The sequence below is a fragment of the Eubalaena glacialis genome, chromosome 12 (genome assembly GCF_028564815.1).
Source record: "Eubalaena glacialis isolate mEubGla1 chromosome 12, mEubGla1.1.hap2.+ XY, whole genome shotgun sequence".
In the NCBI taxonomy this organism is placed as follows: domain Eukaryota; kingdom Metazoa; phylum Chordata; class Mammalia; order Artiodactyla; family Balaenidae; genus Eubalaena; species Eubalaena glacialis.
The window spans coordinates 17,361,546-17,387,178 of NC_083727.1; the positions used below are offsets into that span (position 1 = coordinate 17,361,546).

The 25,633-nt window shown below is 45.9% G+C and overlaps 1 protein-coding gene across 2 annotated transcripts in view; it reads right to left on the reverse strand.

Annotated features, from left to right (window-relative positions):
- The window catches only part of SASH1 (SAM and SH3 domain containing 1), a 186,390-nt gene that overhangs the window by 69,291 nt on the left and 91,466 nt on the right, over positions 1–25,633 (reverse strand). For both annotated transcript variants that reach the window (XM_061206866.1, XM_061206867.1), the window contains 2 exons: positions 3,611–3,651; positions 1,306–1,392 (listed from right to left, as the gene is read on the reverse strand). In XM_061206866.1, the coding sequence (XP_061062849.1) occupies positions 1,306–1,392; positions 3,611–3,651 (128 nt within the window). The remainder of the gene's footprint in view (positions 1–1,305; positions 1,393–3,610; positions 3,652–25,633) is intronic.

A 25,633-nucleotide genomic window follows, 5' to 3' on the forward strand; every position in this document is an offset into this window, starting at 1 on the left:
TGCAGACTTGTGGGAACCCATTTCACTCAGGACCTACCTTGGAATTTATGTTCCCCTGTGTTTCCTTATCTCAGTTCCATTTTGTAATCAATCAGCCCAGAAACACCACTCAAGTGCCCTTCGCCACTCAGCCCCTTGTGCGGGAAGAGTAATGGTGTGTGCCAGGGGAGGGGAGAGCCTGCAGCTTTGATCCATTTTACTATCTGCCTCGCCTCCAGTGGTGGAGGGGAGTGGTGGAGAGAGTTGCCTGGGTTTAAAAAGAAATCCACATGAGCCGGTAAACTGGTGGCTTCCTCCCTCCATCCCTTTCTCTCTCTTTCGCCTTTTCCTTCTTTCTAAATAAGACTTTGTTAGAATCCAAGGTTTACTTTGAATCATAAGTGATGCTGGGTGTGTCTCAAAAGGAAAAACTGGGAATGCTTAAGAATAACTCTCACAGCAGGACAACTTAAATAAGCCCACTGATGGCTGCCAAGGAACCCAGGTGTGCCACTGACATACACTGTGTCCATTTTCCTCATTTCCGTGTGTAGGAATAACTGCAGAAGCATTCTGCACAGGCTAGGACACCAAGATTTTGTAAAAGAAAATAAGTCGTGTCAGTGGTGAGCAACTAAAAATGTTCATCTAATGATAACCTTATCCAGCCAGACTGGAATCTGGAAGTAGCTTCGTTTCCCCTCCTTGTCTGAATACTGGAGAAACATAAATTATATAACTGGGCCTCAAAGGGATGACATATTTACTTACTATATAAACAACAACAAAAGACACAGCTAAGAGGAGGGCAGGACTGCCTTCACAAAGCAGCCCGGGCAAATTCCCATGATGTCAGCCCATTAGACAGAGTTTCCAGGGGTAACAACCCCATAACTGTCCCTGCCACAGAAAAGCATCAGAAGTTCAGAAGATTGCAAAGGCCCCAAGTGGCAGGGCAGGGGGGAGGGTCCAAAACTCACAAATGCTAAGACTTTCTGGACCCTTTTAGGGCCCATCTTGGCCAGTAAAGGTCTCCCTGAGGTTGATGTGACTGAGAAAAGGAAAGATTTGGCCTTTGCTGCCAGATCTATAAAAGAAAGGACTGTGAACTCTTTCCATTTTGATTTCTTTGATTTAAAAAAGGAAAAAAAAACCCCACTGGGATGAAGTCTTAAAGTAATGATAGGAATGTCAGAAAGGCTGCACAGCGTATGGGCACATGCAATGACTTATTCTAACTTACAGCAACCATTTAGATTAGTAGCCCAGGCTTCTTAACATTTTAGAGCTAAAAGGACCTACTGTCTGCCAGCTGTGTTACAGTACCTTTTGAAGTCTGTCTCATTATTCCTTTCTGATTCTTTCGGAAGTTCTGCCAGAAATACTTATTTTTCTTCTTCCAATCTCCTTTTCCTTTAAAAAAAGAAAAAAAAAGGCACAAGCAATAAATTCATTAATAACAAAAGTAGCCTCTTCCTTACAATTCAAAGCTTGTAAGAATACTTTGATTTCACAAAAAGACAGTTCTTCTCTTTCAGTTTGTGAAAAGACTTAGAAATGCCTATAAAGTTGTTTAAAAGAAATGCAGATTTCCTAAGAGCAAGAAATGGTACAGTAGGGTTAAGATGAGAAATAAAGAAACATCAAAAAGCAGGCAAAACATGCATTCTTATTTTCACTTTGATGTTTGTTTAACTAGTGTGTCTAATTCTGCCTTGTCTTGTGGTATAGTTTTCCCCCTTTGGTCTCAGCCACAGTGATTTCAACTGAACCACAAATAGGGTACTTTAAAAAGTTAACTTTGTTTTGTTGTTATTTCTGTTGTTGATCTACCCTTGATTTATTTCTGTTATCCCAGGTTTAATGAAGAGAACAGAATGGTTGGTATGTGTTGTGCACACTGGTCAGTAGAGCTGGTTCCACGTGTCTGTGGGGTTGACAGACCCGTGGAACCAGCTATTTCTCTATGGTGTGGAATTGGCATGGGTCTAGCTAGGGCATAGGTGGGGCACGATTCCCACCTCTCTGATACTCAGGCTACCTGCTGACCTCCCTACAGCTCACTCAGGGCACCATGATGAGAAAAGCAGGCTGCTATCCTGCTGTGACATCTCCCAACTCGGTCCCCCCCTCCTGTCTCCCATTTCTTCCCAGACTGTTCTGGGTGACTCTGAAGTGAAAACAAATTCACTGCCATGGCTAGACATTTTTCATATCTGGTCAGCTTGTGATCATCAGGAACATGTAATACCTTTTAAAAAGCAAGAGGAAAGGGGGAAAGTAAGGAAAAGGAAAGAAGAGGGTGGCCCTTTATTCTTTCAAAATAAAACGAAGCAGCAGCAGCCCCATCTGCTCTCGTGGACGGGGCACACCCAAAGCTGCGGCTTCGTCACCATTCCGTGTCTGGTTGCTCCATGGCCGCTGGAAACAGGGCCCAGCGGAGTGATGCACTGTTGGTCTCCACAGTCTAGACTGGCGGTGCCAGGCAGTGTGGCACAGAACAGACCCGTGGAAACCCCGCGCAAGGGGCTCCTAGGCTAAGGGCATTATTTGTCAAAGCGGGATGCCCTCGTTATGTTCTGACAATCCCCAGGACTCTGGGAAGGAAACTGGAGTCCGCCAGCCTGAGGTTGCCTCTGTACCCAGAATCTGGAAGGTGCCTGCCGCCTCTGGACTAAACACGACAGCAAATATCAGCCATGAAAGGTTAAAGTGAAGTAGGATTATCACTACTTCAATCTTTCTCACAAGCTATCTGGGAATAGAATGTATTTCTTGTAAGCTATACTCTCCCCTTCTCCCATTTTAATGTTTCTGAAATGGATGTGCAGCTTAAGAAAAAAATGGCAAGAGCTAACATTTATCCCGCACTTACCATATCCAGGCACTTTGTATCTAATGGCATATCTTATTTAATACTCACTCACAATGAACGTATGATGTATTCTTGTTTCCATTTGGTGGATGAGAAAACCGAGGCTTAGAGAGGCAAGTGACTTGCCCAAGGTCATAACTAGTAAAGTTGGTAGTCATGATTCAAATCCAAACCAAAGCTTGATTTGAGCACTTATGCACCTAATCATGATTACTTTGCCAGGCTTTCTTAGACCCAAACAGAAGAAATGTTACAAAATCAAGAGTGGATTTTATAACACCTTAATTGTGCATGATCTTTCATTCAAAAGTTCCAAATAGAAGGATTTATCCTAAGGACATGATCAGGGATAGGCTCAAGGATTTTTAGTGGTAGCATCATTTCTCTGTGATAGAGAAAAAACTGCAAACAACTTACATGCCCAGCAAAGAAGAGGCTGGTTGATTCAATTATGGCACATCCAATATGACAGAATATTATGCAGACTTAAGAATTTTACTGTAAAAAATACTCAATCATGTAGGAACATGCTCAGGATATATTCAATTGTAGAATACGATCCATATAATGTTTTTTTGAAACCCACACAAATTCAGAAAAAGAGAGGAAAGCTATACATCAAAATCTTAACAATGTTTATTTCTGGGTGGAAGGATTCTTTGTGGTTTTTGTATGTTCACATACTTATGTGTTCCGCAAAGTATTAAAAGAAAATAATTAATTAAAAATGGTTAAACCAAGAAAAGTGGTACTGACCTACAGAGCTGTCTTCCGAGTGTGACTTATGAAGAGGATTCCTACAAAAGAAAAACAAGTGTGATTACCAGGGAGCTTTACCTTCATGTGAGGACTGAAAACCCTCCTAACTAGTGGTACCCAGCATCAATCAACTTAGGAGAGCCAGGGAAATTTCTACAGAATATTTACTAATGGCCTTCCCCAGCCATCTGCTGCCTTTCTAGAAACCGGCTTAGGTACCATTTGTCAACACTAATTAAAGGCTCACTCCAGGGTAAGACCTATATTAAATGAAGGGAACGGACTTCACTGGCTGATTGCTGAAGTGCCTTCCATTTCTGTGAATCATTATTTACATGTTAAGTTACTGCCATTGAGAAGTCTCTCATGTAAGTGGGAAAGAGAAGGTAAATAATAATAAGAATATAGACCCGGCAGATGAGTAAACTGGTCACCTGGAGGACACATAAGGGGGGTGCAGGGGTTTGTGCACATCAAGCAACAGGAGATTGGATGCCCCAAGCAGGGGGGCAGCTAGGATGTAGCTCCTCTGGTCCCTTGCTGCCATCTGGCAAGTGTACTACGTGCTTCTCTAGATCTTCCAATTTCAAACAGAAGCCAGAAGTCTTCATTTCTTTTACAAGAGCTCCACATTTTTAAGGATGGCAAATAATTCAATATTTCTAAAAATGTGTCCAAGTTCATTAACACATGTCTGGGCATCAGATTTGGGCCACACCCTCCCCGACCCTAGCTGCCAGTGTGTGACTGTGGATACAGATGAACTCAAATAACCTGAAAAGTGAACCCGGCCCCAAACCCAGGCGATCAAGCCTTTCTCCAGAATATACATAGACAGATAGCAACTTAAAGGAAGAAGGCAGGGAAGCCAAAGAAAGTTTAAATTGGTTCTCTCAAAAGGGGAAGAGTAGAGGTGAAGCATAATCTTCCGCTAGGTGGGTCCAGAGCCGAGAGGGCAAGTTCAGTGTCCCTGAGCTTGCTGACCAGGAAAACCAGGAAGAAGGAACCTGCATCGGAATAGAAGCAGGGATGCTCAGGGGGTTTACACCTGAACCTTCACTGCTCGTACATCCACCCAGATGGAGGGTGGAGGTGGCATCTGGCGAAACACTCTTTAGTGTGAGAAAGCATGGGAGGCCAGAGTTCCACTGAACCAATCAGGAAGAGGAGCAGAACGTCCCAATCACTTAGCAGTGATTTTCTGCCTACCTGGCAGGTAAAAAGAAGGATCTCTAGAACTTAAGGTGACCAGAGAGGGGCAGGGGGCTTCCTCTCCTGCAGAGTCACCTATGATAAGCCATCTCTCTTTGGAACAGCTGCATCGACGCTGGCTGACTGCTGGCTGCCGTTTGAAGACTTGAGCCCTGTAAGCACCTTCAGACCCCACGTCTGCGAGAAGAGAATTGTTTCTGACTAGCACCCAAGCCTGACAGACCTCTACTGTCCATGAGGGGATAGAGTAAGAGCAAAGAACAGAAAACAGGGGAAAGGACTCGGCTGCTGAAGAGCTAGACTTGAGGCCTAGCTTCTTGCCCTTTCTACCACGCTGCCCGCGCAGAAAACATACGGAAAATCCACCTCGTCAGCACATTTCGCCACATTTAGCTTCTAGGATATACTCTCCTCCCTCCAATCCACACACACACAAAAGAAAATCCCTAAACATATACTTACTTGAAAGGTTTCTATGAAATAGCTATTTCAGTTTCCTTCGTTCGGCAAAAACGTGTTGATGCTATTGTGAGTAAGGTACATGGACAATTGTGAAGAAGTAGGACGTACAATGGAGGGAGGGTGACAAACATGAACAAAGTGCAGGCAAAGAAGGAGAAGCAACAGCAGAAGGAGGAGGGGGAAGGGAGGGGGAGGGGACATGGGGTGGGGGAGGGGAGGGGGAGGGGACATGGGGTGGGGGAGGGGAGAGGGCGAGGAAGGAGGAGGAGGATGAAGAGAAGGAACAAAAACACAAGCCAGGAAGGTGCTCAAGGCCACAGAAGTAGGAGCAAGGCAAATACCAGCAGACAGCTGAGTAGAGAGTTGGCTAGCTGACTGGGGATTAAGGCAGGAAATCCTTTGAAAATAATATTTACGCTAAGGTTTGAATACTTCCATTTTGTTTTTTAAATTTTACTCTGTTGCATTTGTAGCTCAAAGTCATGGTAATACGCCTCAGCCCACCCTACTTCAACTGGCCATGATCTACCAGCACCATCACCAAGCTTTCTGTAGATGACCTCTGATGGCAAAGGAAGTGGCACATTTATTTTTATACTCACACTAGGGACCTAATTGCTTACAACCAACTATATCAACTATCCCTAGCTCTTGATAAACTACTTACCTATGTAATAAACTAAAAATATGTATATGTCTTTCACTTTTTCTAAAAGAAATATTTTCATGGGAAAATGGTCTAAAGAAAGAGTACTTTTCTTCAGTCCTTTGTTGATTTAGAATAACACACTTCATCGAGTTGTAAGGAATTCTGCCCATCGTTTAATCCAATCCCAATTTCACAGAAAACCATGGTCTCCAGAAATTACAGAAGTGGCGCACGTTTCCCTGACTGGTTACAGAACAGCAAGGAGCTGTACTGAGGGATCGCTACCCTGGTTGTCTTTCCAAAATACACCTGACTCTCCCTATCTGCATGAAGCGTATATAAAATTGCCCGTCTCAGTACGATTCGTCAAAAGTCCAAAGGCTCATTTCTAAGTTTTCAACCCATTTTTCACTCGTTCTGCCCAATGGGAATATCTAATACCGTAAAAACACTCCAAAATTCATACTACAGAAAAGTTATGTTCTCACTATTACATAGTTATCACAAAATATAATTGTATTTTCCTCTATAAAAAGCTGGCTTAGAACTTTTTCATTATTTTTATCTACCTTCTTCAAATTATCATGTGTTTTGTTTTGAATATTTACCCTTGGGTTTGCATTTTTGATCTATTTGTTACATAAGAGGTGCTTCTCCTAGTCATCATTTGCATTTCCCCCAGAATGCCAGCAGATGGCACTGTAGCTTCTTTATTCAACTTGCTTATGGTAGCCAGTGGGGATTTTGTATTTAAAATTTCACCAGTTCACAATCTAGATACTGGTCAAAGATAGCAAGCCAATGTTTCATAAGCACGAGGCCCCCCAACTCATCAATTTACAAAGGGGGTAAAATGATGCCATATCAAGTTTAATTTGGATGCAGTGATTTTCCCTGCAAACAGAAGCTGGCAGAGCAGCAATGCAAAATGCTATCTCCTTTCTCCTTGAGACTGATTATAAAATTCATCCAGCAGGAACAAAAATCAATGATGTCACCGAATTCCAAATTCGGATGGCAGCATGTGGAAGGGGTCGTTTACTGATCTCCTGGTGGAAGAAATTAATGCTCAGAAGTCAGTTCCAAAGAGGCCTCCTCAGGCTTCCCTCCTGGCGTAGTGGTTGAGAATCCGCCTGCCAATGCAGGGGACATGGGTTCAAGCCCTGGTCCAGGAAGATCCCACATGCCGCAGAGCCACTAAGCCCGTGTGCCACAACTACTGAGCCTGTGCTCTAGAGCCTGCGAGCCACAACTACTGTAGCCCGTGCACCACAACTACTGAAGCCCGCACGCCTAGAGGCCACGCACCATAACAAAGAGTAGCCCCCGTTCGCCGCAACTAGAGAAAACCCGCGCACAGCACTGAAGACCCAATGCAGCCAAAAATAAATAAGTAAAATAAATAAATTTATAAAAACAAAACAAAACAAAGAGGCCTCCTCGTAATACATCCTTCCAGCCAGATACTGCAGACGAAAATGGCAGCCTATTTCTAGCCATCACTTTCACTGTCAACAGGGTAAAAAGGATGGTGATTTCCATGCAGATTTCAATGACTGGGAAGCAATAATTAATATTCGGTTGCACTTTGAGAATCTATTAAAGCATTTAATAGTTTTGCATTTAAAGTCTCTGAACTCAATCTTAGTACCTTTTCATCAATAACTACTACTATTAGACCCCAAAACTGCATAAGTGTAAACTTTCCTCAAGACCCCTAAAACTACTCTAGTCCTCCCTGAAGGCCAAATTCATTTCAGAAAATTATAAGGAATACATGAATTAGATCAAAAAATCAATTTAAGGGACAGCATCCCCAGAACTGAGCCAATTCTTTTCATCCTACACTCCAGTCTTTAGCAAATTCTTTGTTAAATTGCTTCCTTCCTTCATTTTCACTCATTCATTTATTCATTGTTTCTTTCATTCAATAAATATTTATCAAGCTCTCACTCTGAGTCTGGCATCCCTGCGGCACTGAGATCATAGCAGTAAATAAAAGATGGGTAAGATCCCTGTTCCCTTGGAGCTAGGATGGGGGGTGCAGATCAAGAAGTAGGGAGAATTCTAGAAAGGATGGATGGAGAAGGCCTCTCTGAAGAGGTGACAGGTGAGCAGATACCTCAATGATAAGCTGGCATGACATCCACTCCCTCCACTGGGGAAGACTGGTAGGGAAAGAAAGGAGGAAGTAAGAGGTCTACTTTGGCCACGTTCAGTTTGAGGTGCTTGTTGAACATCCCTGCAGAGATATTATAGAGATAGTTGGATATGTGAGTCTAAGTTCAGGGGACTCATTGAGGACTGGAGTTAAGAATTTGGAAGTCACTTGGATATTTAAAGCCAGGAGGCAAACTGAAACTGAACAGAAGCTGAGACTGAGCTCCAGGGCAATCCAATTTTTATGGGTCAGGAAAAGAAGGGGAAGCAGGCAATGGGACTTCCAGGGAGGGGCCAGTGGAGAGAAGGAAAACCAGGAAAGTACACTTTTACCTTTCTGGCTAGACTAATACTAAAATCAATTTAACACAGATGATACTGCTGCCTCAGACGCCATACAGGGTAAATTCTAGGTTGCTCTATTTTTCCATTGAATCTATTGCTTCACAGCAGAGATCCACATAAGACCAGAGTGAAAGAGGAAACTAACAAAGGTCAAAACGAAATTCTTTACTACGTTTGTATATAGGAGTCCACCTTGCCTAAGGACACAGAGGTGGTCAGAGACTTAACTGTGTGTCTGAGTCCAAAGCTTCACCCACTTCACTGAACATATTGCTTCTCATTTACGTAAAAGAAAATCACATCACATGATACACTAGCCTGGCTCTTGGGTAAGTTCCTGGAATGACACTCAGAGGATTTGTGAGGAGACAGCATGTTTTCAACCCCAAATGTGAACATGGCCTATGAGTTTATAAGAACTAAGTATTTCAAAAACACTTTTCAGGATTCGGTTGTGTTACTACTGCATGGTCCTCTTGTCTGCTTGTCGAAGGAAAGGAAGCCACATCATTTGGCTCAAACCCATTTTTCTTCTTCTGTCTATTTATAGATAAATAGCCTAAGGTACCTCCAGGCAGAGACAGCTCTATCTCGTTGTTACACACTTAGGCTGGCACACCAGAAAGGTATAACAAATGCCCACGCATAAAGGAATTTCTAAAACAGACTTTGTGTTTTTGTTCTGATGGACTGTCCAGAAACTTCATCATAACCAAACAAAAAACAAAAGAAAAACTGTTCTAACCTCATTTCTAAGAAAGGACCACGTGTTATATGTTACTGGAAAATGTATACTTAAGAGGTTTTAAAGGTTCCTTTATCTTGAGTCTCCGGAAATACACTAATATATATTAGTTTATTTCCTGCTGGATTTTGAATCAGAGCTTTTGCAGTGTCTGGGTCTTTGCCTGCATCATCCTCTGGCCTGCCAAGGCAGTCCCCAAAGCCAGCAGCAATTTTCCTCAAGATGCAGAAAAAGGACTGAGGCATCTGTGTTATTGAATTATACGTGCATGGGGGAGGGAGAAGAAGGTAAATGGGTTGAGGGCCTTTTTAGTAGTTAATATTCTCTTTTGCTTTATTCTCTTCTTTTCTCGTTTTGGCCGTACCACGTGGTTTGTGAGATCGTAGTTCCCTGACCAGGGACTCGAACCTGGGCCCCAGCAGTGAAAGCGCCAAGTCCTAACCACTGGACTGCCAGGGAATTCCCTTCTTTTGCTTTATACCTTACCTAAATATAACAAACTACTCACATTTATATTTTTCATATTTAGTGACAAATCATTTTGTGTAAAATAGGTAATTCCTTAATTTGACATTTCTTATTATCCTTTGGGTAGCAAAGGTATTTTTCATACAGGAGCATTTCTTCTCTATTTAATAGAAATAAATATGAAACAAAATTCAGCTCATACTATCCACCGTCTGCCATGAAAATGTAAGGGTCCCCCTTTCCCCAGCCATGGGGTGAGGAATAGGATGAGGCATCCGAAATGGAGGGTCCCCAGTGCCTCCTTAAATTCCGTGCCCTCTGTAATCTCTTGCTTTACCCTTGATGGGGCCCTTCCCAGCCAATAACCATTGTATTTCATACACACACTGGAAATCAGCTTGCCAATTTACTGGCTGGGACGGAAGGTAACTCTCTTGCCAAGCGGCTGGCTTATTGTTAGAACTCCCTGAATATTCAGTACCAATGACAACTGACAACGCTGGTGACATGTTGTCACCCTGGTGAACACTCTCCATCCGGGCTTTTTCTTTCATTTCACAGTCTATTCCTGGCCTGTACTTTCTGGCTTTTTGTTGCAAGGTCACCTTCCTAAGTGATCAAGGCAAGAACCAAATCCAAGGCCATGGCCGACACTGCACAGTCTCAGTGCTCACACGCTCAGAAGTCAGGCACACCCGTGACAGCGCTGCCGCAAACCTAAGCCGTATATTCCTTTTTTCTGTGAAGTAAAACTGTGGTGTAAAAACTGTGCCTACCTTAGTGGGTTGTTAGGAGAATTACAGGAGACAGTGAATATAAAGGGCTTAGGGCGGTGCCTGGCACGCGGTGAGTTCCCAGTAAATGTGACCTCTTATAACTACTCCCCAGAGCCGCCTCAAACACATGAATATGCTCGGTCTTTGGGCAGGATCACACCACCCTCATCCCACTGAGCGCTGCCGCTACTCAGCCCTATTCTAGACTCCAGCAGTTTCTGAACCACCAAGGTTCCTCTTGCTTATTTTTCTTACATTAACTTGCCTCAAAAAATTTGGATGGATGTAGTGATTTCTCTTCCTCTTCTCAATCTCACTTCATACAAGCAATTCATGTTTTTCTCAGAATTAAAAAAAAAGACAGAAACAAAAACCATCTAACACAACATTGTAAATCAACTATACTCCAATAAAAAATTTTTTTTAATGGCATATTTTCCAAAAAATAAAAAGAAATCACAACGACAATTGAACAAGATGCCAACACACTTTATCCATTTTTTTCAGCATAGTATAATTAATATTTGCTTATATCCTACTGTCTTCCTTAAGCAGTAAGAACTGAACCAATTTAGCTGACTGCGTTCAGCACAGTGTATACTAAATAATTCTTCATTTATGTTGAGTAGATTTCCATATGGGTACATATCATGGGAAATAATTAGGGCCCATCAATCATGTAATATTAACTCTCCAAAAGAAATGGCAGGGTTTCCAGGTTTAAGTGTGGATATTGTCCCAAAGCAAGAATACCAGGGAATTCCCTGGCAATCCAGCGGTTAGGACACCTCGCTTCCACTGCAGGGGACGTGGGTTCGATCCCTGGTTGGGGAACTAAGATCCCACAAGCTGCACGGTACAGTCCCCGCCCACCCCAAAAAAGAATACCACCCAATCTTTAATTCCAATTTCAAGAGGGTCTCTTACCGCACAAATCAAATTCTCACACTTGGAAAGTGCTAAAAGAACATTTGAAAAGTTTGAAATTTCTAGCCATGAGTTTTGGCCTCTTCAACTTTTTCTTATTCTACCCTCTGCTTTATAATATCTTTGGTTTTAAAACTGCCATCAGAATCACTTTAGGTGAGCCTATTCCTTCCATACAAGATGTCTCAAGAGGAGCATCTTATCCAGAAAAATAGAAAGACACAGCCAACCTGGGTGTGCAGCTTGACTTCTAACAACGATCATTTTTGTTATCCCTCAATCCTCTGCTAATTATATTAGGGATGTGGAAGTTCTAGGTATTTAAACAAGATCTCTTCTGCTGCAAAGCATGCCATTTTTTTTTTTAACACTAACTGCCCTCACATAGTTAGAATGGACATAATGATTCCTCTTCCACTTCTCAATTGCACTTTACGAAAGCAGTCAATGTTTTCCTTAAAATGAAAAAAAATACACGAATGATTGAACATGACGTCAACATGGAGATGCATGGGCAGCTCACTGGTATCTAGACATGAATGACATTATCTCTAATGTTTCTCTGAGGCCACGACCCAGGAAGCAGCCCAGCACAACGGCTCACAAGGTGGGTTCTGGAGTCCAATTGCCAGTGTTCAAAGACAGCTCTACCATTTACTAACTAGCAACTCTGGACCAGCCACTTAGTCCCACTGAATCCCAGTTTCAGCCTATGCAAGACGGGGACAATATTATTACTGATCATATGGGTTTTCTAGAGGTTTCAGTGAACTGTGCCTTGCATGGTGTTTAGAACATGCCTGCACGTGATAAGCACCACCACCAAGAAGCCAGTGATCACGACTGCTGGCCTCTGCTCTCACCCAGCTCTCCTTATGGGGTCAAGTCTCTCGTAGTCCTTCTCTAGAATGCACTTAGTTTCTCAACATGGAAGGGGTTGGCTCTCTGGCACCTCGCAGGTGACCAACAAGCTCTCCAGGCCAAGAGCAGGGCTCCACCCCTGTTGAGTCTGCAAATCCTTCACAAAGGTGCATTGAAAGAGATGTGTGTCCTTTCATTCACCAACTGGTAATTTATGCCGAAAGTTAATGATGCAGGACACTGTCAGAAGTTTGAGTTTCTTGTCTGAAAAGCAGCCAAAAGCCATCTCTCCACAATGGAGGCCCGTGGCCTACTTGTGTCGTTGCCACAACTTCACTCCAGCTAAGACTATACAAAGTGCAGAAGTGCAGAGCTCAACATGCCCACAGATGGGTGCTGGGGGCAGGGAAAGTCCAACCTGGGATCGCAGATGGTCATCCTCCAAGGTTTCCAAAGCCTCTCAGTGCGTCTTCTCTTTTCCATCTGGGCCATATTCTTCATCTGTGGCCTGCTGGGTCTAACCTGTCTAAAACCTTGCTGTGGATGCCAGCTGTGATGCTCATGGCACTGTGGAAAGTACCGGCATCTATCTCAGCACCGAGAAGTTATAAATGCCTTCCCAAGTCCTTCAGATTTAGTAACTTATCTTCAGAATATCCACGTGACACAGTGGAGGGTATGTAATAGTATCTTTTTATGAAAGTTCATATAAAAAGGCATCAATAACTAATCAGTCTCTTATAAAAACAACCAAGGATGATTTCTTGCTCAGTGTTTCATGTTTGGTACAGATAATGAAGCCCTCTGCAGCTGGATGAAGGAGATGCACACAGCATGGTCCATACCTTCAGGAGCATACAACATAATTCGGTAGATTATACTGATGCACTGCGAGATACGAACGGTTGAGTGAGTGCTCATCACTGGCAAGGCCGGTTGACTTCCATTTCAATATCCATTCTCGTCTTCATTCTTACTGAGAGAACCTTGATTTTGCTTGGGTGGCAGTGTGCCCTGTTAAATTACTCACCCACCCACACTCCCTTGCAGCATGTGGAGGCCAGGTGTCTGGGTTGCCCGAGAAGACATAACTGGAACTTTACAGCAGGGTGTTTCTGGGAAAGCTAGTGTTTTCACAGTGAGAAGAAATGACTCAGTTTTCACACATCTTTTGCCCTTTGCCCTCCCCCTTGGTCCTGCCTGAAACATGGGCAGAATGCCCCAGCAGTTTTCATTTTATTATAAGAAAGAAAGTCACATACTAAGGATACAGGAGTAGAGGAAATAATTCCTTGGAATACCTACCTCCAGACTCCTTGCTATATGAAAAAAATATGTCCCCATGTGCCTCAACACTGCAGATTTGGTTGTTAAGAAGTAAAAATGACAAACTTCTATAAAGCATTGGTCTGGGTTTATCAAGCACATTCATATATATCTCATCAGATTTCAGGCTCACAGAGACCCTGAAAAGAACTAGCCCCATTACATAGATGGAGAGACTGAGGCCTGGAGTACTCATGGAAGTGACTTGTCCCTAAGTCACGGAGCTGGGGCTTAAACTCAGCTCTTCTGACATCCAATCCAATGTCCTTCCCACTAAAAACCAGATTCACGACACTGTGAGCCCGAAGCCAAAACGATGTGCATTTACGGGCACTGACAGTGCAATTTAAGTTTGTGACTTGGCCGCAGGAGGCTGCAGCCCCAGGTCAAGCTCTGACTTTCGATGTTTCCTCAACAGGCATACAAATTAAAGCGTTTAAAAAAAAAAAAAGAGATCTTGAACTTCTGTTCATTCTCGTTTTGGTGTAAACAGTAAAAACCAATGCCTTCCTTTAACGGCCTCGATGCGAACTTTAATTTAATTTTTTTTTTTTTTTGGCTGCGTTGGGTCTTCATTGCTGCGCACAGGCTTTTCTCTAATTGCGGCGGGTGGGGGCTACTCTTCGTTGAGGTGAGCGGGCTTCTTATTGCGGTGGCTTCTCTTGCTGCGGAGCACGGGCTCTAGGTGCGCAGGCTTCAGTAGTTGTGGCACACGGGCTCAGTAGTTGTGGCTCACAGGCTCTAGAGCACAGGCTCAGTAGTTGTGGCGCACGGGCTTAGTTGCTCCGCGGCATGTGGGATCTTCCCGGACCAGGGCTCGAACCCGTGTCCCCTGCATTGGCAGGCGGACTCTTAACCACTGTGCCACCAGGGAAGTCCCAAATTTTACATTTTATTTAGGTTTTTATTATCTTCAGAATTACTAAATTACTGTCAAAACCAAAATAAAACAAAACAGGATTTTATCACATTATTTTCACCACAAAAGCTAGTTTTTATAAATTGAGAAAAAAAACCTGTAAGTAGCTTTGTTTACACTTTTAATGGCTGCTGTTTATTCTGTAAATAGAGCACAATTATTCCTTCCTTCTAGTTATTTCCCCTTTAAAATTTACTGCATATGTGTAATAAATATGTGGTCCAAGAAAGGCTTTTCTGCAAGGAAACGTGGCTGAGATTTGAGGCTGGCTGGATCAACAGGGAAGCACCTGCCTGCTCCTCTGGAAGGCCGTTTGGTTATCAGTATGCGTGATGCAGGACCCAGCTCAGGAATGGGTGTGGCAATGGACGGCCACCCTGCCTGGTACAGGGTGCATATGGGGTAATTTATCCCAGCAGAGGCTGGCACAGTAAGGAAAACCGCCCTTTGGTATTCTTATCAAATTTGCATGGACCAGCAGGGAAAGCCAGGCTGCAAAGAGCTGGCCCCTACCAGCCAGAGCCTCAGGATGGGGAAAGGGAGCGGGGAGATAGGAGGAAAAGAGGCTCCTTTCAATGATCTCTTCAGTCTGTTTCCATGGCGATGGCTCGGGAAGCGGGTCAGAACTTTCTCAGTGGAAACAAACAGTGGCTCCCATTCACCATCACCCAAGCCACGCCGGCCACACTGGCTGCTGTGCCATCTGGACACAGAGGAACCTGGGGAGGGATGCGGGGTCCAGGGCTGCCAGCCTTTCTTCTGTCAGCTGTTGGGAGGGGAGCGGGGGAGTCAGTGAAGCCACCTCTAAAGGCCAAAGCTGGAAGAGCTGCGGGCATGCAGGGCCCTTCCTGGCGGCCTGATCATGTGCTGGAGGCACAGGGACCAACCACCTTCTAGGACAGCGGCATGGGAGCCACCTGCCAGCCCTACGTCTCCTGGCTGGCAGCACAAAGGATCAGGTCCTTTCCACAGCAACCACTGCCACAGTCTTTCTTTTGTTTTTTTTCACTTTTAATTCCTTCAGACACAGCTGATGAAAAACTTTTGGATGTTATAAATACTATGAAAATGGGAACTCAAGCTTTCCTATCTTCTCAGATCTCATTTTTTAAATTGAGGTACAATTGACGTATAACCTTATATTAGTTTCAGGTGTACGACACAGTGATATGATATTTGTATATATTGTGCAATCATCATCACAGTAAGTCTAGTTAACATCCGTCACCATTCAGATCTCATTTTTAAATCCCCACACATCTCCTTTGTCACATCCTCGTGCCCTCCACATTCATAGCCATTAAGCGGCTGCCGACATCCTCCCTGAACTTTGTAATTCCGCTGGCTGGTCTCAGTTTGCTCTCGGATTGCTTCACATCCTTCCTCCTCCTGATTCTGTGGCTTTATCTGAAGTGACGCACGAGCACCTGCTAGAGATGATTCGGACACCAGGCAGCAATGCCAGGGACACCATGACGATAACTGACGTCCACCAGCATCATCTGAGTGGCCCCCGGGATCCACTGGTGACTGAGGTGTGGAGAAGAAGCACACAGCTTCAATCCGACTGACAAGAAACAGGTTTTGGCAGAGGTTCATAAAGCCAAGCTGCTGCTTGTGAACCTCCTGGGAAACTTGTCACAGGCTCCGGCGTTCCACATTTGGAGAATCCAATTCATTGGGGCTGGGCGGGGCCCGAGGGTCTGTCTTCAACAAGCTCTCCAGCTGACTCTGCCTTGCGGATGTGCTTGGAACCACTGCTGTAACCCAGTAGAAAATGGGAAACGCGTGCCCCGTCCTTCCTTCTCCATCCCCTCCTTGTATCCTTGTACTCCACCACCTCCAAATATGGAAAGCAGTACTGCCAGTGAGATTTTCAGAAGAGAATACAGAATACACTACGATAAAACAAGCAGCCGATATGCTTCAAGCGTTATCCTGTGAGGTTTTATTTGGACAAAGCTTTTAGAGAAGGTCGGGGGCGGGGTTGAGTCTTGACTTGGGGAGCTGTGGTGGATCTGCAGTCCATCACCTTAGCTCAGCTGGACTACGTTTCCCAGATCCCCTCCCCCGACAGGGTCAGCGTGGGCCACGTGAGATGTTTCACGCGAGGTGCGCAAAGCAGAAGCGGCGTAGTAGCTGTTTTCTTTCTGGGCTTCAGGGTCAGTGCAGGGCATGAGGCCCTGCTGAGGCCAACACGTGTCGTCACGTGTCCCCTGGATCACTGAGTGGCAGGGCAGCAGCTGGGCTGCAGCGCTCGCATTCCTGCCCAGTCTCCTCTTTGGGGTCTCCGATCCTGGGCCTGTGGTTTGTTTCCCTGCCGGGGAAGGACGCCAGCCCCTCTTGCAGGTTCCTGACATTGGAGGCTGGCTGGGCGGTAGTGAAGATGACTGGGTTTCAGCCCATCCTTGTAGGCGGCAATCTGTCCTCTTTCCTCACTTTCCCACATCATTTCTGCCCCAAGTGCCAGTCCTGCTGACTTCAGGCCACATCACTGGACAAAGAGGGAGCAGCCTCACCCGGGCTGTGGAACCAGCCTCCACAGACACATGAGGTCAAAATGCTATTAACGTCTGCTTCTCCAACAGAAGCCTGACTGATAGGGAATTTATGTGGCTCTCGGCCCCGCCCCTCCCTGCAGGGGTGGACTGTCCCTCCTCCTTCAGCGCCTCTGCACTGTGCCCACAGGGCATCACATCACTGTATCTTGTCTTCTTCGGGGTGTCAGAGGACGGCGACCTTTCCTATCCTGTTCATCCTTCCAGGGCCTAGCATACTCATCCGTGCAGCCGAAACATGAAAAGTGTTTATTCAATTAAACTTCACTAGAGACCTAGCCCATCACTTGTCTTCCCTAAGTGCATCCATCCTTGTGTGGTCCCGGGTGTGGAGTCTATGACAAAGGCCTGGCGCTGGCAGATAAACAGACCTGGATTGGAATTCCACCACTGCCTCAACCAAGGTTTGGACTCGTGATCTTGGTATGTCATTTAGTCTTTCTAAACCTCGGTTTCCTTAACTGACAACTACCATTTACATTATAGTTTTGTTAGGAGGATTTACATACACAAGCTGTAGGTATGGGTCCTCCCTTATTCCTGCCAGGAAAGGAATGCTATTTATTTACTGATAGCCCCCCTCCCCCCCGGCCCAGTGTTCTGGTCACCTCTCCTGCAGGACAGACAATCATTAGTGGCCACCTTTGCATGCTAAGTACCTCCTGGCAGTCGCTCGATGCAGCCCAGGCACGTGGACTCAAGCTGGGCTGGGTCAGCTGGAGGCTCCCTCACCAGACAGAGTTCCGGGCCATAGAGTTTTCAGAGGGAAACAGCTGAGGTGGAGAATTCTGGCACAGCTGCTCTTACTTGGAGCCCCTGCGTTCTGGAATGTTGAGCCCCTCCAATATGCCGCGCGATGGAGCGCACACGTGTGTGGCACACAGCCGCCCACACAAACACATATTTCAGCACGTTGCGACCGCACGGGCTCTGTGAAAGCGGTGGTTGTCTCCCAGCCCTCCCCCACCCTCCTATCTTCGGGGCGTTGAAAGGACAGGACAGCCCATGGGGGAGAGGCGCAGTGTAAGTGACCGTGGCCACTACGAGCTGTGTGTCCGGCACTGTCTGCTGAGACGCAGGGTGGAAACCACAGGTGCGCTGCCGTGCAGGGCAGCATCCCACCTTCTGCGGCTGCGGAGAGAACAGCACCTACCCAGGCAGGCACGGCACCGGGTATTTCGCACAGCCACCCTCGGAAGGAGCTTTTATCCTGCACGTTTTATCGATTAGGAACCCGAGGCTTGGAGAATTCAAATCCCACAACTAGCAGAGCTTAAATTCAGGCTCAGGTTCTGTCCAACACCAAAGCTGACATCAGCGACAGCGAACGCGGAGAGCCCGCACAACGCTGGCCGGTGCCCGGCATGCTTCGGAATGGGTCAGAAAAGGAGGGATGGCCCAGGCTAGAAGGAACCCGGAGACCCCCTGACTCAGACTCACCGCCGTGTCACCGGGAGCTGAAGCCTGGAGGGGTGACAATCACAGACAGACTGGAAGCCCAGCCCCTTGCCCTCATGTCCACAGCCTTGGCAGATGGCTACTGCTCAACTGATTAAAGCAAAGGAATACAGAATACATATGCCGATGCCTGGCTCTTGGTGCAGCCTATTTATTTTCTGAAACTTAAGTTTGCTGTCTGCCTGTCTCACCTCGCCCCCTCCTCCCCGTGAGCTCCAAGGACCAGCCACTGGGGGCCCGAGTCGCCTTTGGTGCTGCTCTAACGGGCCACGAGCACCCACCTCCCTTTCCTGGGGGGACAGCGGGGACACACCCACCTGAACCGGGCAGAACCGACTTGTGAGCCATTCTGAAGAACGTGCCTCCACAAGGCTGCTGCACTCCTCACACGTGCTCTCTCCCCACGGGAGAGAAGTGGTGTTCCCCTCCACACCCCACAGCTCTGCCACAAACAGGATGTGGAAACGGGAAGCATTAGTCTCAGCTCCGGGGGACACGGCTTGACCTGGATTTCCCAGCAAACTCGCAGGCCTCATCAGCAATTCTCACTGACTCTGGTCTGTTCCCAAGGAGGACTGATAACCAATCACCGTGCATGTGGCCTTCTAGAGCTCACGTTTACCAATGAGAAAGAGAGCCCCGGCCCGTCACACAGGAGTCCACGCGACCACAGGCCTCAGCCCCTGCCCTCAGGGGGCTTCCACAAACGGATGAAGCCTGAGCCCCTCTCCTCAAGCCCAGGCGCTGGGAACGAGCTAACTGAGGAAGAGGAGGAGGTCCCGCTTCGAAAAGAACTTATGAAATTTCTTACACATTTCAGGATTTCTTTTTGAATTGACAAAAATACTCCAAAATTGACTGTGGTGACAGTCGCAAAAACCCTGCGAATATACATTCTAAAACCCACTGACTTGTATACCGTTTAACAGGTGAGTTGTATGGTATGTGAACTATATCAATAAATCTGTTACTAAGAATAAAATAAAACAAGTGTACTTTCCCAACAAAATTGCAGGCTTAAAACATTTTAAGGATTTTTTAAATTAATATTTTGTGTGCTTCTCCATACCATACCTTTATCTGGAGATGTTATGTGGTCTGTTATTTCTGATTAACAGAGGAGGGAAAATCTGAGACAACTTGAACAAGACTGCAGAATGGAATCGGGTGCGAAGGGGAGGGGCAGCTCTTAGAAAGAGATCTGGGGATCTGTGGAAACTACCATTCTCTCCACTACATGTTTTTTAAAATGCTTTTAACAGGTGTCTTTTTAATGCTAATATTCACAAGCAGAAAGCACTGACTTCATATGACACTGCTATCATTTTAGGGAGACACTGGCATATGCTAGCTAACAGGTGAGACCAAAGTAGGTCTTCTGTAATTCCAGTCCTGGAGATAATCCAGTTTTAATCTTACTTCAAAGTAGTGGGGGCATTTAATAAATTTGATGCAAGTATTTAATGAGCACTTGCTCTATGCAAACCACTGTTCTGGATATTAAAGAAAATCCAAAGAGAGGAAGAGAGTGAGTTCATGGCCTCAAGGAGCCCACGATCATGCTGGGTTGGGTGGGATTAGAAAAGTGCACGAGGGGCTAGAGCCAGGGGCAAGGGCATGAACTTGGGTCAGACGGAACAGACAATGATAACAGACATGATTGCTGAGCACTTATTAGATGCTTGATAGCTTACTGAGGCCAGTACTGTAATGGTTATCCTCATTTTATAGTTGTGGAATCTGTAGATATAAAGGTAAGTAACTATCCAAGAGCTGACGAGCTGGAGGAAAGCACCTGGATATGAACCCAGAGAATCTGCTTTCAGGCCAGGCATCTTAACCCCAAGGCTACAATGGCACTTCGACCAGATTAGGATTTTTGTCTCTTGCTCTGGGACCTCAGGCAAGGTAATTATCCTCAAAAATAGTACGTATCTCAATGAGTTCATGAAAAATTCAATGATAACATACAATAAAAGTGACTAGCACCAGTGCCCAATACACATAAATAACCCAAGAAGCAGTGCTATAATGTTGACAACAATGATGATGATGACACATGTGACAGTACATTAAGTGACATCAAATCCACACAAAATTGCTACTGGATTCCAAGAGATGGAAAGAATACAGCCGGCGACGGGATTGAGAAAGCATTCAAGGAGAAGCAGTCCTTAAAACAGGACTTAAAAGAAGGAAATGCTTTCAAGGCAGGAACTCCAGACAACCCAGGAGGCATTTGGAAACAAGAGCGTCCCGTGGGTCTGGAACTGGGTCATGTGGCTGGGAAACTGGCAGATGCAGCAGTAAAGATGGGCTGGTGCTCTATGGGGGGCAGGGGGGGCGCGTGGAGAGGAGGAGGCACGGGGGCGGGTTTTGATCACGAAGGTGAAAACCTGCAGAGATCCTAAATTATAAGTGTCCCTGAGGGGATCTCAGCATCCTCTCAGTGTGACGGGACCTAATTGCCTAACTGTACTTTAGGGAGTAACTTCCTGAATGCTCTTCTCCAGTTCATGGGAAGAGCGTTAAGGGTCTCACGTGGAGTAGTGACGATGAAAAGGAGGGGAACAAGGGAAAGTTATAGAAGCAGGGAGCAACAAGATTTGGCAGTTAGGTTTTGGAATCGTGGAAGAAGAGCGGGAATAAGATGTAAAGGCTGCGTGAAGTGTGGAAAGTGGTCCCTAGGACAAAAGAGGGGACATATGGACAAAGAACAGGTTGTCACAGTGAGAAGGAAGGATAAAGAAGGGGTGGTATGTTCTACCATAAGAATGTGCAGGGCTTCCCTGGTGGCGCAGTGGTTGAGAATCTGCCTGCCAATGCAGGGGACACGGGTTCGAGCCCTGGTCTGGGAAGATCCCACATGCCGCGGAGCAACTAGGCCCGTGAGCCACAATTACTGAGCCTGCACGTCTGGAGCCTGTGCTCCGCAACGGGAGAGGCCGCGAGAGTGAGAGGCCCGCGCACCGCGATGAAGAGTGGCCCCCACTTGCCGCAACTAGAGAAAGCCCTCGCACAGAAACGAAGACCCAACACAGCCAAAAATAAATAAATAAAATTAAAAAAAAAAAAAAGAATGTGCAGCTTGGGGTGACTGGAATCGCAATGAGCAGACGTCCGGCAAAAGACTGCAAACAGGCGGGTCACCAGATGGGGGGACAGGGCAGAGGGAGAGGCGTAGATTTGACGTGGGTGCCCAAGGCAGTAGTTCAAAGCCACGGGTGGGGTAGGTATCTTGGGAGAACTTGCAGGCTGGATGAAAGCTCCAGGGGAACAACAACCAGAGTAAGGGGTGGGCAGGGAAGAAGGGAGCTGCCTATAGTGGGCATAAAGTGAGGGGGGAGAAACTGGAAACCACAAAGTCATGGACACTAAGGGTGGAGAGAGCAGCGTGACCAAAGGGAAAATCAGTGCCAAATGCAACAAGCATCTGCGAGGGGGAGGGGCCTCGGACCTTGGAAAGAGCATCTCAGCAGGGAAGGAAGAGAGGGGTCCAGCTTTAGTGGAGAAGTTTAGCAACTAGGAGGGCAGAGAAATGGAATTATGGTTTGGGAGGATGGAGAGATTCTCATGGGGTGGAGAAGAAGTGGCATGTACCAGTGTGCGCTCACCCACCCACTCACGCATTTATCCAACATTACTGAAAGCCTTTTATGTAAAAGATCCTGGCCTTAGCGTGGGAGGTGACACACTCACACACACACACACACACACACAGTCACCACATAGGAGCACCCATAAGTGCAGTCCACTGCAACAGCAGCAGGAGAGCTCAGGGGTTACAGAGTCCAGCAGCGGGACGCTTCACCTCCATCTGCAAATCAGGGAAGACTCCTGGGAGAGGCAAGACCAGAGCTGAGCTTTTAAGGTTGAATGGAAGAATTTCCCTGGCGGTCCAGTGGTTAAGACTCGGCGCTTCCAATGCAGGGGTTCCACATGCTACACGGCCAAAAATAATAAAAATAAGGTTGAACAGAGCTTGTGCAGGTAAGGGGGGTGGGGAGGATGGTAAGAGTAGGGGACAGGGCACCCCACCAGAGGAACAGCAGTCAAGAGGCTCAGCGTCTGCAGGAGAATATGGCCTGTCTGCGAGATTGCAGGCGCTCCACCCACCTGGAGCAGATGGAGGGAGGAGGCATCGAGGTAGGCAGAGGGTAGATGTGACCAGGACGCAAGCAATCCGGAGAGGAGGTAGCAGGTGACACAGAGGTGGGTGATGGACCAAAGGGGACACATGAATGCCTGCTGGGGCTTCTTCCCTGGAGTCTAGAGGAAAGAGGAGGTGAAGACAGATTTTTGAGGGGGGAAAAAGGAAAGTTGACACCTTCCAAAGAGTCACCAGGACTTCCCTGGCGGTCCAATGGTTGGGACTCCACACTTCCAATGCAGGGAGCGCGGGTTTGATCCCTGGTCGGGGAACTAAGATCCCACATGCCATGTGGCACGGCCAAAGAAAGTCACCAGCTTGCCAGATGAAACAGTTCCGAGAGTGAAGGAAAACCAAATGGAATAAATGCTTGCATAGAATATTTATAAACTCTATCCATTTTATCCGACCACAGAACACAGCTCCCTCCCTTTTATTATATCTTCCTCTTCCATCATGCTACTATATTGTTTGGGCTTTTTCACCACAGGTAATGAAAGAAAGGGAAACTAAATCAGAGAATTTTCAACTCTAGTGAAAGACTTAGTAGAAAAGAGTTTATAAATAATGGCTAAGGTGAAGTTTTGAGGTTTATTTTGGACCTTCCTGCCTCTATAGATAAATGAGAGACCCAGCTTATATAAGAATAAAACTTGTTCCTACTTCCAAGGGAAACCAAAGCGGAGGTTTTAACTGCTGCTATTTACATAATGCTCATGAACTCAATTCACCTCTCACCCCTCTATTTGCATAAGCAATACAACTACAGGTACTTTGGAATTAGACCTTAGTGGTTAGGAGCATGAATTCTTAAGTGGGAGCCAATCTGGGACCTGTCACGTATTAGCTGTGTCGCCTTGGGCAATTTATCAACCTCTCTGTGCCTCAGTTTCTGCATTTGTTAATGGGAATAAGAGCACCCAGAACAGGGCCCTGTGCTCATAGCTGGTGCTTTGGGAACAGATGCTGCATGAAGAAATGAGTAGGGTAAAGTGGTGTCGTACAGGGTTTCTAGGAAAGCTTTGTAAGGGAAGTGCCTTTGGCTTTTTGCCCTTTTACCTTCTTCCCTTTACCCTGCTTCTCCTTCCCTCCTGGAAGATGCAGCAGCATTTTAAAACTGGAGGGAGGGAGGGAGGGAGGAAGGGAAAGGGAAAGGGAAAGGGAAAGGGAAAGGGAAAGGGAAAGGGAAAGGGAAAGGGAAAGGGAAAGGACAGTCTGAGTTCCTGAAGGCTTGCTTGAGCCACAGTGCCAGCCCTGGACCTACCCATGAACAAGAATGTATCTAGTGAACCTTGTATTAGTTTATGCCATTATTTGTCAGGTTTTCTGTTACCTGTAACGAAACTTTGTTGACTGAAGAGAAACACACAACATAAAAGTTGCAAGTTAAGTTTTATTTGGAGATCCTACTGAAGACTATAGCCCAGGGGACAGCCTCTCAGAGAGCTCTGAGGAACGGATCCTAAGAGGCAAGGGAGGAACCAGGATATATAGGATTTTTTTTTTTTTTGGCTGAGAAAAAAACACATAGCTGAACATCAAAAGATTACTACTAATCACCAAAAAAAACAGACATCTCAAGTTAATTATTTTAGTGGCTTTCTATGTATGGGAAGATGCAAGAATCTGGGCTCACTGAAATTATTCCTTAGGTATGCATCTTAACTAATAGGGCCAGGATCCAAAGCACAGAAGGTCTCCTGGGTTTTCTCCATACAGAATTCCCTGGGGTGGGAGGCACTGCAGTGGCTGAGGGCTCCATCCTTACAGAACTGGGATGGAGGCAACACATTCCCTTGCCCACACCCACTCCGAATAGGTACCGTTACAAAGATGTTTTCCAACCAAAACGGCTTGCTCTCAGTTATTCTTGAGAATAACTGGTGAGTAACAAAAATTTTAACTAACATTCACCTTTGCAACCAGTCAACACAAATCCAAGATTGGTGTAATAAAGTGGATAGTCTCATCAATAGGCAATGCAAATAGATATACATAGAAGAGGTTCGAATTAAAGCTCCTTTGGCCTCCTTATTTTCAGTGAAAGCATATGGAGGGCCCACAGACTGTAAGAAAATTAAGGATGAATGGGGACTTTGTCACACTGGGAAGGGGGTTGGGAGGCGGGCGGCTGGCAGGTCCATTCCCTCCCTCCCTCCCTCCCTCTCTCTCTCTCTCTCTCTCCATCCATCCCTCCGTCCATCCCTGCTTTCACCATGCAGGTCCTGCACATCTAGACGCCAGATGGGCCAAGCCAAATAGAGCCCAAGCAGCCCCCCACTTGTCAGGCTACCCAGGTGCTGTCAGGCCAGGTATATTAGAATTCTCACTGCTGGTCTCCCCCCACAAAACCCACCTCCTGGGTGTTTTCTTGCCAGAGTTATATTCCTGTAACTTAAGACTTTAAACCTTGTGAAATGCAAAATACCACTGGGAGAGGTGATGTATTTTTTAGAAAACAGACATTTGCATCATAATTAATGCCTAATACTTTTCTTACAACAGGTTTAACTGGGGGAGAAGGGAGGGCAGGGGTGCTGAGGCCCCTGAGACAACTGTGGGGAGAGGGGGGACAGTGGATCTGGAAGGGCCCATCAACCTCTCAGCTCCCCTATTACCTGTTGCCATCATCTATGCCTCTACTTCTAAGGTGGTGCTGCTGTTGGATTTGTCCACTTTTGTTTACTGAGTTCTCCTGCCTTTTGAATAAAAAGTAGAAGAAACCATCTGCCAATAAAACAACACTGCTGACTCAGAAGGATATTTTGGTTGGCAGAGACTCTGCAGACACTCACCAGACACAACCAGCTGGTTTGCCAGGTCGTCCTCCAGGGCTTGCAAAGTTACCAGCAAGGATTTTCATTTGAAGAATGGCAGGATTTTGCATTTCAAAGTACTTGCATTTTCAAGTAGAAAAATACAAATAATTCAATATAAACACTACATCAAACCTACTCAGATTATAATCTGACCTTGAGCGTCCAGGGTGATACCTCATGTTTAA